Source organism: Citrus sinensis, chromosome 8 (assembly GCF_022201045.2).
Source record: "Citrus sinensis cultivar Valencia sweet orange chromosome 8, DVS_A1.0, whole genome shotgun sequence".
In the NCBI taxonomy this organism is placed as follows: domain Eukaryota; kingdom Viridiplantae; phylum Streptophyta; class Magnoliopsida; order Sapindales; family Rutaceae; genus Citrus; species Citrus sinensis.
The window spans coordinates 4,315,221-4,328,456 of NC_068563.1; the positions used below are offsets into that span (position 1 = coordinate 4,315,221).

The window sequence follows — 13,236 nt, forward strand, 5'->3', positions numbered from 1 at the left end:
AAACTATAATTTTAGTGCAACACCGAGAATTAAATAATTTAGGAAAAAAGATACCTATACCCCCGAGATTTGGAAAAATGATCATATAAAACCCCATATTTTCACCCAGGGACCCTAAGACCCCTTTGACTATAATACAATTTGGATTTATTGATTCAAAAAAATTGACTTTTAGATTTTTAATAAGTACAAATATAATTTAAATAGTTTAATTTGTCTAATAAATTAATAATATTAAAAAAAAGTTAATATATAAAATAATTTTTAAAATGTAAATTATGATATTTATTTTAATTATATAATAGTATTTGTTAGAAAAATTTTAAATAAATCTTTAGGTTAAATAGATTTTATAATTAATAAAATATATCTCATGTATTAATAGTATTCAAATTTTGTATACAATATTGAAAATAATTTAAAATTTTAAATATTTATTTTAATATTATGTTTCTATTTATTAAAAAAATTTAGTTTAATATAATATAAGATTGTAAAGTACTAAAATATTTTTTATATATTAATTATTTTAAAATGTATATATTGTTACATTTATTTTAATATTATATTTCAACTTATTATAAAACTTTAGAGTCAATTTTTTTGAATTAATAAAGTCAAAAAGCATTATAGTTAAAAGGGGTTTTAGTGTCTCTTAGTGAAAACTCAGGGATCTACATGATCATTTTCCCAAGCCTTGGGAAGTGAAATTTTCCTTATTTACGCTTAATTGCATATGTGATTATATGATTTAAGTATAATAATTAAAATTTTAAAGTATAATATATTAATTTGAGTAATACTCACTTATAAAATAGATATTATATAATTCAAGCAGTAATCAATGAAAAATATGATGTATAATCAATTATTACAAATTTATTACACTATTAGTATACAATGAAATAAACTATCACTAAAATATAATAATTGAAAATAAGGCAACATCAATTAAGGTATAAATTACGTATCCAACTATATAAGTATAATGTTAAATAAATTTAATTTTTATGACTCATAAAAAAATGTTGCAATTTAGAGCAATAAATAAATAGTTTTAAAATTGTAGTCAACATTATTGTTAAATTATAATGTTGAATTTATCTGTAAGAGAAAATTTTCCTTTTAATACTTAATTGAGGAAGCAAAATTAATGTTTTAATATATTTTTCTTTTTTCTTGATTGCATTAATTTCCTAATGTGTTTTTTTATACAAAATATTGTTTAATTTGAAATGCATTTACTGTGCTTAAAACATTAATTAAAGATAAATAAATGATGACTTAGTTGAATTGGATTCATGTGATAATCATATAATAAATAAATAATTTGTTTTATCTTAAACATTTGAAAAATAAAAATTTGAGTTGTACAAATTGCATATGCAATTGTTAAAAATGAAATTTTGGTTGAAGGGATGAGATATCAAAGAATTTATTTTGGAAAGAAAATGAGTACAATTAATTTGAATTAATAAAATAGGTATATCTATAATGATCAAAAGCTCAAGTATAAATAAGTTGAGTTTAAGAAATCTCATGAAGTCAAGAAGATTAAAAAGAAAAATAAAATGTTCCAACATAATTAGATTAGGTAAGTTCCTAATCTTTTAACTTACAATGTTGATTGTAGGTTATAGAAAATTGAATAGGGGTTACAATAGTGAAATTTTAATATATTGTTGTAAGTTGATATTTACTTAAATAAGAGGAGTAAAAAGAGATTCACCTTAATAATATTATTTGTTTTTCGTAATAAGGGCACCTTTGAATTTTATAATATCAACTTGGAATTTAATCAATAATGTTGAAACATAACGTAGGCACTGAGAACTTGAAACACAAAAGTAGTGAACTAATTAATTAAAGTAATTGAACCCATAAGTGAGAAAGTTTAACCAAAATATGGAACTTATCTAACCATATATAAAATCTAAAAAGTAAATTTGGTATCTAACCCAGTTTATTAAAATCTTACATAAATAATCGGAATATTCAACACAATACTAGTGAAATTATTAGTTGAAACTCATGTACCAATAAAGGAGAAAGTTTAACCAAAAGTAGGGATTAGTCCAACGAGAAATGAAAGTTACTTATAATTTAACCCAAAGTATTGTTACTTAACGAATTTAATAGAAATATTAAACACAAAACTCATGGATTGAAAAGTTGAAATATATTAACCTATAATTGAGAAAGATTAACCAAAATTAGGGATTAGTCCAACCAAAAATAAAATCTTACAAAGTATATTTAGTATTTAACCCAAATTATTGGAATCTTAACTAGATAATAGGAACACTCAACATAAAACTAGTGGAATTATTAGTTGAAATAAATGAACCTATATGAGAGAAAATTTAACCAAAATCAGAAAAATTATCCAATGAGAAATAATATATACTTGGAATTTAACCCAAAATATTGGTATTTAACGATTTTAGTAGGAATACTAAACACAAAACTAGTGGATTGAAAAGTTGAAACATATAAAGCTATAGTTGAGAAAGATTAACCAAATCAGGAACCAATAGAACCAAAAATAAAATTTTACAAAGTAAAATCGGTATCTGACCCAAATTATTGAAATCTTACCTCGATAATAGGAAGATTCAACACAAAATCACTAGAATTATTAGTTGAAATATATGAATTCATAATGGAGAAAGTTTAACCAAAATAAGGAACTATTCCGATGAGAAATGAAATTTACTTGGAATTTAACCCAAAATATTGATTTTTAACGATTTTAGTAGTAATAATAAACACAAAACTAATGGATTGAAAAGTTAAAATATATTAACATTAAATTGAGAAAGTTTAACCAAAATTTGATACAAATCCAACCAAAAATTAAACTCTACAAAGTAATTTGGTACTTACCCAAATAATTGAAATCTTTCCTAGATAATGGGAACATTCAACACAAAGCTAGTGAAATTATTAGCTGAAACCCTTATACCAATAAGAGAGAAAGCTTAACCAAAATTAGGAACTCATCCTACGAGAACTGAAATTTATTTGTAATTTAACCCAAAATATTAGTATTTAATGAATTTAGTTGGAACATTAAACACAAAACTAGTGGGTTGAAAAATTGAAATAAATGAACCAATAAATGAGAAAGACTAACCGAAATTAGAGACATACAAACTAAACTGGAAACATCCACCCATTAAATTAGTATTTAACCAAAAAAATTGGAATATAATTATTTTTATAATTTCTTAACATTTATTTATGTTAAAAAATTTTAAAATATTTTTCTCATTTAATTGATTTTTTATGTTTCAGATTTAAAATTTTCATATTTTTTCATTTCACTATATTTTTTTAAGCATTAAAAACAAATTTTAAAAATTATTTAATGAACAACCGGTAAAATACCGGTTGTTCTAGTTTTTGGCAGCGGCTGTATAAGATACAGCCCTGCACTGTAAGATGACTCATTCTTATATTAGTATAGATGTGAGAGGTCTTGTGCTGAGGGAAAAATTAAAGAGGAGGCCGATAATAAAAATGGACAAAAACATGTATTTGATTTTTTTTTTAAAGTAATTATTATTATGATAGATTGAATCCAAACAAATATTAGGGAAACCCTCTTTTTTTAAAAAAAAAAAATTGTCTGCAAATTTATAAAAAGATTCAGTGACTGTATAATACAAAGATTTACATTTGCTTTTCGGCCATCTGTTTCTACTTTCTAAAGCAAAATCATTAATTCAGTACCATCATCGATCAGTAGTGTATCAGCATCATTTTAAAATCATTAAAGTCTTGTACTGTAACATCTTCCATTCCTTTTGAGCTATCAGTTTCTAAAGCAGCATGAATGATGATGAGTGACACAGTTTGATTCACCATTAATTATTGCTCTTTGAACATATAAATGCAAACAAAATTCATTTCCTGTTCCCTGGTTCAGGCCACTGTTTAACGAAAAGAACTAAACATCTTTAATAATGGTTCAAAATTCATTTCCTTGTAGCTTCGTCTTAGTGAAGGTCATTGTTTAATGAAAACAACTAAAAATTAATCTTTAATAATGGCGTAAATCGGTGGTTACACTGTCGATTCCTTATCTCTCATGTGAATTTCAGATTGAGTCACACCGTGCACCCGTTTGTTAGCTAACCTTGTTCGTTAGTGTGTGTTAACTTAGGTAAGCAAAATTAGCGTAATCCATGTATACTTTAATCTCTTGTTAGGGCTTAAGGGAGCTGGTTTGATAACGCATAGACAAAAGTAAAGAGTAAAATATTATGATTTCAATTAAGAAATTGCACTTATCACTGCAATTTCTTATTATTGACATGTCATACTGCCCCCTATTACCAATTCTTGCTTATGCAATCAGCTTATCTGAAAGATTTGGCAAAGCAAAGGTTCAACGAGAAACTGCCATATTCACATTATCTTACTATTAATAATCTTAAGGACTGCCACATTTACAATTCGTATGAATAGAGCTGCGACCCAATGACCAATTCTTCATGCTTATGTAATCATGTTAATTAATTAACAAAAGATGAACTAACACAAGATAAAATGCATGCCCTTGAAATATTTGGCCAGAGGATCTTGTTCAACAGTTAGGAGGTTTGCTTGGTTTAATCAGACAAATCCTGAACTAATCTAAATTAAAGTCTCAATAAAAAAATAATCCTTTGAAAAATAGCTAGTTTATGTATATTATAATTATTAAGAGGATCATCAACAAACACCTGCATGCCCAGTTGCCCTAATCTTTTTTAATTACATTAGTTATCAATTCTTCTTGCTTATGCAATCTTGCCAGTTGCCATGTTCACAGAAGCTTGATTGCTTTTGAAGTAATATTGAGAGAACGTGTTTGATGATTAGCAGACAGCAGCAAGCTGGACTTCCCTCAGCTTTCACTTTTCGTCACTAACGCAATCAAAGATGGATTCTGTTGCCATTAAAGTATAAGATCAAAATATTAAAATTAAAAAAAAAAACTTATAAGCTTTTGTAAACTATATATGTAAGATCACCTTAACCTTTGACTTTGAAGGGCTCTTTTAATAGTACTTTTAATAGAAAGATGGAAAAAAAAAATTGCCCTTTAAACAAGTTCAAGAGCTAAAGGAAGTTGGTGGAACTATTTGGCAACTACAATTTCATACGCTAGCAAAGATTTTATGAACGAAGGCCAAGTGTCTATTTATATGTGATGATAAATTATTTTTCATTTTTTTTTGTGTGTGATGACACCTTATTGCTCGTGAGTCGTGATAAACGACAATGAGACCTTAATACAGCCCCACATTAGGTATGATTTTGATGACAAATAGGCTCTTTATTTGACACGTACGTAGTTTCATTTTGTTTTGCAGTTTTACAAACCCCTACCTTAAGAAACAAAATGCTTTTTATTTATTTATTAATAGGGACTCTTAACAGAGCTAAGAAATAACAAAGCGAGAGTAGAATATCCCATAAATGTCACGCAAAATAAATTGGAGCACCCCAGTAGGCGGATAGTTAAAACATGAAGGCCTAAAGGAATAGAACAAGCCAAAGTGACCAAATAATCAGCGGCAAAATTTGCCTCCCTATAGATGTGAGTAAGCTCCACACGCCAGTTCGTCTAAGGAGTTCGTGAATAGCACAAATTATGGGAGCAAACTCATTGAAAGTCACCCTATTGTTCATCACAAGTTGAGTAACGCACCGACTATCAACCTCAGCACAAAATGCTTTCTAATCATGAGAAAAGAAAGTAGCGTGTTTTGCTAATCACGAAAAGAGATAAAAAAACAAAAATACCAAAAAACATAAAAATTTATGATGTAATATCAAAATTATATAACCTGTGATTCTCAGTTCTTGAACATTATTAATTCACATGTATCTCTAATTTTTGATAACAAAGAATTAATAATATCTTTGCAAATTAATGATTTGATTTGACGAAGAGTGAAGAAATTGATTTAGATTTATATTAGTATCGATTAATGATTTTTCCTCTCTCTCCAAGGTTAATTTCTCTAATGATATTACAATTAAGGGTTTGTTGAGAGTATATAAATTCATAGAATTATGTTAACTAATATAAATCATAACTTATAATTTTCCTCATTCTCAAGGGATAATTTCTTAATTAGTTTCATCAATAAGGACTCAACCTTCTCTTAATTTCCATCATTATACATACAGAAATATAGAAAAATAAATAAATGAATAATGTTTTACCAATTATACCACTTTGTCAACGGCGTCGATGGCCTTAATTAGAAATGTAATAAATGCAGTGCAAACAATAGGATAATGAATTAATGTATCGTGACTAGCCATAGCAATCAATATATGATCCGTCAAAAAGAAAATCAAGTTGCCATTGAATGTTAAAAATGTCAAAGAAGTTGAAATTAGGGTTAGGGTTTTGCAAGTGCATGAACGCCAATATTTTAAGCTCAGTCAAATTAAATATCTATCTATCGCCAATAGAATTTAGGCTGTTATTGCAGTGAAGTAAATATATTGTCAGTGCAAAATATCAAAGAAAGCTGCTATATATACAAAGAATCGAAGTTAGTATTTGAATTAAAAAAATATATATGCAACTTAATATAATTTATTTTTTTCTTACGGACCGACAATAATTTTCATTTGTAAAGATATTGTTCAACAGTTATGACGCCATGTGTATGTTTTGCTTATATCAGCTCGTTATTGGGTACCGGAATCCACATTAGCATGTAATCTCTTAAGATAATTAACGTTAACTAATTGAATAAAAAAGATATCACGATCTTGATTAATTTATAAACAAAAATTATTATAATAATTAGTGTTTTTTAATCTTTTTATCAATTGATTTTCAATGAAGTCCAAGTATATAAATTGTAACACCCGTCAGTTTGAAGAAACTTAATGAAGGATTTGAAATCAGTAACATACAAAGCAATTACTTGAATCCGTCGCTATGCTCATTAGCTCATATTTTAATGATATTTATGTTTAATTTCTTTTTAATGTACTCAAATTTATGATTGATCTTTTATTATTATTATTAATTATTATTCGTAATGAGGTTCATTCTCGAGGGTCCAGACTTACTTATCCGACATTTAACAATCAATTTTTTAGATTAATACTGAAAAAATGCTGTTGAAAAAAGAAAACATAATTATTAATTGTTTATATACAAATGGATAAACACTTCGCTCCAGAGAGCAACTAGGCAACTACTAGAGAAAAATTCAAATTAATTAAATTGACAATATAAACGGACAAGAAATATGGATATCTACGTGGCTGGTCTTGTTGCCTGCCAGCTGTAAGTCTACTTTGGTCCTTCTGGCACATGCACGCCATCATGCTAACGTATGCCTTCGTGATTTTTGTCAAAATTTAAAATCCGAGCTCATTTTTTTTTTTTCTGAACTACGAGATAGTCCTGAGTGGGCCCTAATTGTGGGAGACACTTTTAAACCTGTACAATAACTCATACTAATTTCTGCTCGCACCGGGTCAACCGGTAAGGGGTAAAGTGCTGGTCAAAATAGTGATTCCATACGAGAACAAGTCTTGAACTCATGACCTCTCTTAAGGAGTGAGAGTGCCAAACCACTCACACCAACCAACTTTGGTTTTCGAGCTCAATTTTTATATCCACTAAAAACTCATCTTTAGTGAGTTTATAACTTCATTGAAGTTATCACTCACGTCTACAGTAAGACTTTTTTTTTTTTTGTGTGTATAGATATAATGTTGGGATAAAATTAATTTTATTTTTATAAATATATTTTAACTTAATAGAAGTGTAGTTATAAAAATTATTGTTTTGATTTAATTATCCTTATAACAAGTAATATAGAGGTAAAATATAGGTTACATAATCATTGTTTAATTGAACATGTTGAATCCAATATATAAATATTGATAATGGAGATAGATATAATTTTGAAGACCTAGCAAATACTTTTTGCAATATACAGATAATTATTACTAGATGGAGGCAAGTTCCTTAAGGCATAATCTAAAAAAATTCTAATTTTTTAATGACTAAATGGAATCATTTCTGTTTAAAGGATCACTAAATAAAAATTTTACTATAATTGATAATCATTTTTTTTTTGTTTGGCTTAGTGATTACGGAATGTGATTCAATTAAACAGTTTTTATAAACTCTATTTTTTTTTTCCAAGTGGAAATTCTAGTAATAAGCATAATGCCTTGTGAAAATAAGATTTAATGTCAAATTCTAATAATTTTTCTCAATATTTTTTATCCTTTTCGACGTGAACAAAATCAAATGATTATCATGTTTGCACCTAAACAGTTCAAAATGTATACATTAAAAATTAATCTAATGTGATGCACATGAACTTTTGTCTGCATTCCATCCCAAAAAAAATAAAATAAACAAATATAGCCCTTAACACGTATGTGATATTCATTTGTATTAAATCAATCCCATAAATAAACGACGTAATTTAAATTAGTAATTAATTTCATATCAAGCACGAATGTTCAGAGGCATGCCTATGATACATGAATCTAAGTTGTGGGATTACGAGGCCAGAGCGACAAACGTAGCTGCCGTTTGGGACATCAAAGGGAGGTAGGGGAACTGAAAAAAATGAAACCGTCACGTGGCGGTTAACTTTTTCAAAGCAAATTAATGAGAATGTATGTGAAACAAATTAATATACGGGGATCGTAGGTGCGTGGCAGCAATTTAAGAATCATTGACAATGTATGTGAAACAAATTAATGACAAAAAGCGGTTTACAGAAGCCACGTAAAATTATACGATAAGAAGATTTTGGTAAGAAAATAAAACAGCGTGTGGTTTACCAAACTTGTGACTTGCGTTATATTTATGTACAAGTAACGACTTTTTCAATGTGAATTCATAAAGAGAGATATAAAATTAATTGTCCCCCCCCCCCCCCCCCCAAAAAAAAAAAACACCATGCTTAGTTGATTTTTTTTTTTTTTTTACATGAATATAGTATGCTATGCATTGAACTTATGATGTTTATTAACGTTACTTTTTGCATCTCTATATCCCTAGTTGAAGTGAATAACATGTTACTTTTTTTTTTTTGTATGAATCACGAGGTGATCCTGAGTGAACCCCAACTGTGGGAGATACTTTTAAGCCCGTACCACAAGCCAAACTAATCCCCATTCGCACCAGATCGGCCTGTAAGGAGTAAAGTGCTGGTCAAAGTGGTGACTTCATACAAGAGCGGGGCTTGAACCTCTGACCCCTCTTAAGGAGTGAGAGTGCCGAACCACTCACACCAACCAACTTTTGTTGAATAACATGTTACTTTTTTACTACTATTTTTTAGATCTTTACTTAGCAGCTTAAATATTTAGATCATGAGACAATATTCTAACATGGTATTAATCTAAAAGAGCCAAGATGCTGCGTTTGAACACCAATGTGCTCACTTTGTTTCGTTATTCATTAATCCATCTATTTTGTTTCATCCGGTTCTATTGGATCATTAGGTCACTAATTACAAGTGAGCTTGCCAGAATATTTATTTTTGATATCATTATTGCGTCCTTAAGTAACCCGGCTAATAGTTTAAACTTTGTAATCAAACAATTTCTTTACAAGATTGGAAGCGTCCGAGAAAGATTGCATTCACTTATTTAAGCTTAAAGAGTGTTTTATTTCTGGAAGAAGCACTTTTAAGATTTTAGTCAAAACGTTAATTAAAAGCCTTAATTATTATTCAGCAACATTACTTTACTTCCTTCATAAAACGACTAAACTACACTCTAATTCTATGATCTTTCTCCAAGATAAAGGGGCAAAATCTTTTAGAGAATCGATCTTGAAGTTAAATGTTAACCATCATAATCAAGGCTTTCTCGTTAATGGCACCACTGGAAAGCAAATTGCTTGCTACTGAGTGTCCTAATTACCTTTCAACTAAGTGTAGTTTTCACCTGATCACTTCTTGTTTGCCACTATTTAAAGTTAGCTGGGCCAACTGCTGATAATTATACGAAGCATATAAAATGCTAACCTTTTGGATTCGGCCAATCGATGAAGGGACAAGTGTTCATTTAGATTAAGTTTCTGGGTAACCTTAAATGCAACAACACACTATAATTTCTGGAAATTTTAGGGATTTATCTTGCACAATGATCATTCAGGGAGGGATATTCGACCATAGTAAAGAAGAAAATATGGCATATTTTTAGCTAAAAGGTTATAAGTTTTGGCTTGTATTAATTTTTTTCATGGGTGATTAAATGATTACTTCAGGTGGCTAATATTAACGTCACATTCAATATTGTAGTGTTGTTAAAAAAAAAACCTGAAATAACTTTTTTTTTTAATCACTACAAATTAAAATAACTGTTTTTTTGAATTAAAATCAATTGATAACTTAATTTTATCTCCACTTGTATGCGAGTGTATATTCGAACTCATCAAATTTTGTTATCTTATTCTAAAAAGTTTGACCAGTTAAACTAATTAATACTTGATAATAAAACGTTTCAATTTAATTATCCAAATGAAATTATATGTGTAAATACTTGAATCCAATTACACACTTGCCCAACCTTGGATGTTTATGGCTTGGCACTGAAAGAGGAAAGAGCTAGCAGAAGCTTTTGACATTTCCAAGGTCAGCAATTTTATTTTTGCCATCATTTAAATTCAGAGTCAAACATCTGGTCTGACCATAAAATTTGGTATTGTCACATGCAACATCTGAACCCCCTTTCGTTTCTGTTTCTAGATAATATTAACGTGTGGAGCTCAAACGCCGCAAAAGCTTCTTTCCGTTCAGCTTCATTATTACCGGAACAGCCGGTTTCCACAGTTTTTGTAAAGATTACGCATCACTCCACCACGTGTCGCAAACCCACATCATTGAATCACCTACCGCTGTTCCATTTCTCTCATATTTATCGTTATATATATTCTCCCTCACGCTCCTGCACTCTTTCGAAAACTTTCAACACAATTTGATTTTCTCTCACCCCTACATTTTCTGTCAAAATCTCTACAGATTTCTCCCCTTTCTAACTGCTCTCCTTAGCTCTAAAACATGACGAACGAAGGAGGCGGTGCCATAGTTGTGAAGCCTAACAATAATCTCCACAGACCGAAATTCGGATCTTTCTTGTACCCAGAATCAGTAATTTTTAGCCCAAGAAACAACAACAATCAAGATGACGGCGACTACTATTCAGGTCACCGGAAGAGCAGCGCTTCCTCGACAAGCCCCCGCTATAACAACAACAGCGGAACACGTACACCAACCAGCGGCGAGGCATCACCTTACCTCATGTCTCCCTGGAACAACCAGCCAGTCTCACCGTACACAAAATCACCCTGGATCATGCCTCCGTATTCACCAAACGAAAACTTGTTATCATCGTGCAATGGCCTCATTGGGTCCATTGTACGCAAAGAAGGCCACATATATTCACTAGCAGCCTCAGGTGATTTGCTCTACACAGGCTCGGACAGCAAGAACATCCGAGTCTGGAAGAATTTAAAAGAGTTTTCAGGTTTCAAATCCAACAGCGGCTTGGTCAAGGCCATTATTATATCGGGTGACAGCAACAAGATTTTCACCGGCCACCAGGATGGCAAGATCAGAATCTGGAAGGTTTCACGCAAAAACGCCAGCGTCCACAAAAGGGTTGGTAGCTTACCAACTTTTAAAGATTACGTCAAAAGTTCTGTGAACCCGAAGAATTACGTGGAGGTTCGTAGAAACCGAAGCGTCCTTAAAATCAGACACTACGACGCCGTTTCTTGCTTGAGTTTGAACGCGGAGCAAGGGCTGTTGTATTCGGGTTCATGGGATAAAACACTCAAAGTGTGGAGGATTTCGGACTGTAAATGCTTGGAGTCCATAAATGCTCATGATGACGCAATAAATTCCGTCGTGGCGGGATTTGACAGCTTGGTTTTCACAGGATCCGCTGACGGGACGGTGAAAGTTTGGAGGCGTGAGCTGCAAGGCAAAGGAACGAAGCATTGTCTTGCACAGGTTTTGTTGAAGCACGAGAATGCCGTTACGGCGTTAGCGGTTAATCAGGAGTCGGCTGTGGTATATTGCGGATCGTCCGATGGGCTCGTGAACTTTTGGGAATGCGAGAAGCATTTGTCGCACGGTGGGGTCCTGCGGGGCCACAAGATGGCCGTTCTTTGCCTGGCCGCGGCTGGGAATTTGGTGTTTAGTGGGTCGGCTGACAGAAATATATGCCTTTGGAGAAGGGAAGAGAGTGGGGCCCACAGTTGCTTGGCAGTTTTGACCGGTCATACTGGGCCCGTTAAGTGCTTGGCCGTTGAGGAAGACCGTGATCATGATCATGAGTATCATCAGAAGGGAGATCAACGGTGGACTGTTTACAGTGGGAGCTTGGACAAGTCCGTTAAAGTGTGGCGCGTGTCCGAACACGCCCCTGATTTGAAGGGACTTCATTCGCCGACCCAAATGAGAAGGCAGCTGGTCTAAAGTTGAAACTTGAAGGTGAAGAGGGAGGAAAGGGCGGGAAAGGCAACGGGAATTGAGTGGGACGTGGAGTTCACGCGGAGTCACATAAAGTATAACTGGTCCCCACTAAGGCAATAGTAGCATGGGAGGAGGGGAACAGTGATATTCAGTGGTTATTGGAGTATCTGATCGGAAACTTCGGCTGGAAGGCACTTTGTATAGTCGTAGGACACCGTGGAATCCATTAGCTAATAGAAGATGCCACGTCATGCAAAAGTATGTGCAAATTGAACAGTTCTTTTATTTATTTATTTATTTCCCTTTTGAAAGTTTGTGACAAGTTGATATCAAATGTACAATTTTGTCTTAAGAATATATGGTATCTGGGGAAAAAAATGTTGTATTTAGAAGATCATTCACTTTTCTCTTGACAAGAAATTCACCTTTGAAAGTATTGATATAAACTTGCAAATATGTAAATTCATCCCAAAATTGTATGAAACTATGAATCTTGTACAAGTTTGTGAATGTGATATTGTTGCTTTGTTACCAAGAATGGAACCATCGAGCAATTCTATGTTCTTAATTGCAATGTTTTGATTAATATTTTATTGTAGTAATTAATACGGCCGGCATGGAGTAGGATTTGCTCCATACGCCCGACACTGAGTTTTGAATAAATAATTGCACCGTCTTTCAGACATACAAATTGAAAAATAAATCGCAGTCAAAGTTTGGCAAGTAATGAATTCACATTGTAAAAGCATTGTGAGTG

The 13,236-nt window shown here is 31.4% G+C and overlaps 1 protein-coding gene across 1 annotated transcript; it reads left to right on the forward strand.

The window, feature by feature from the left end:
- The first annotated feature begins 10,941 nt into the window (after window positions 1-10,941).
- Window positions 10,942-13,017, forward strand: LOC102613174 (protein JINGUBANG). Its single transcript, XM_006479284.4, has one exon. The coding sequence runs from the start codon at window positions 11,061-11,063 to the stop codon at window positions 12,480-12,482; it is 1,422 nt and encodes a 473-aa protein (XP_006479347.2). The 5' UTR covers window positions 10,942-11,060; the 3' UTR covers window positions 12,483-13,017.
- The last annotated feature ends 219 nt before the right edge of the window (window positions 13,018-13,236 follow it).

Coding starts and splice junctions, on each gene's coding strand:
- LOC102613174 (XM_006479284.4), top strand. CDS start 11,061: ATGACGAACGAAGGAGGCGGTGCCATAGTTGTGAAGCCTAACAATAAT.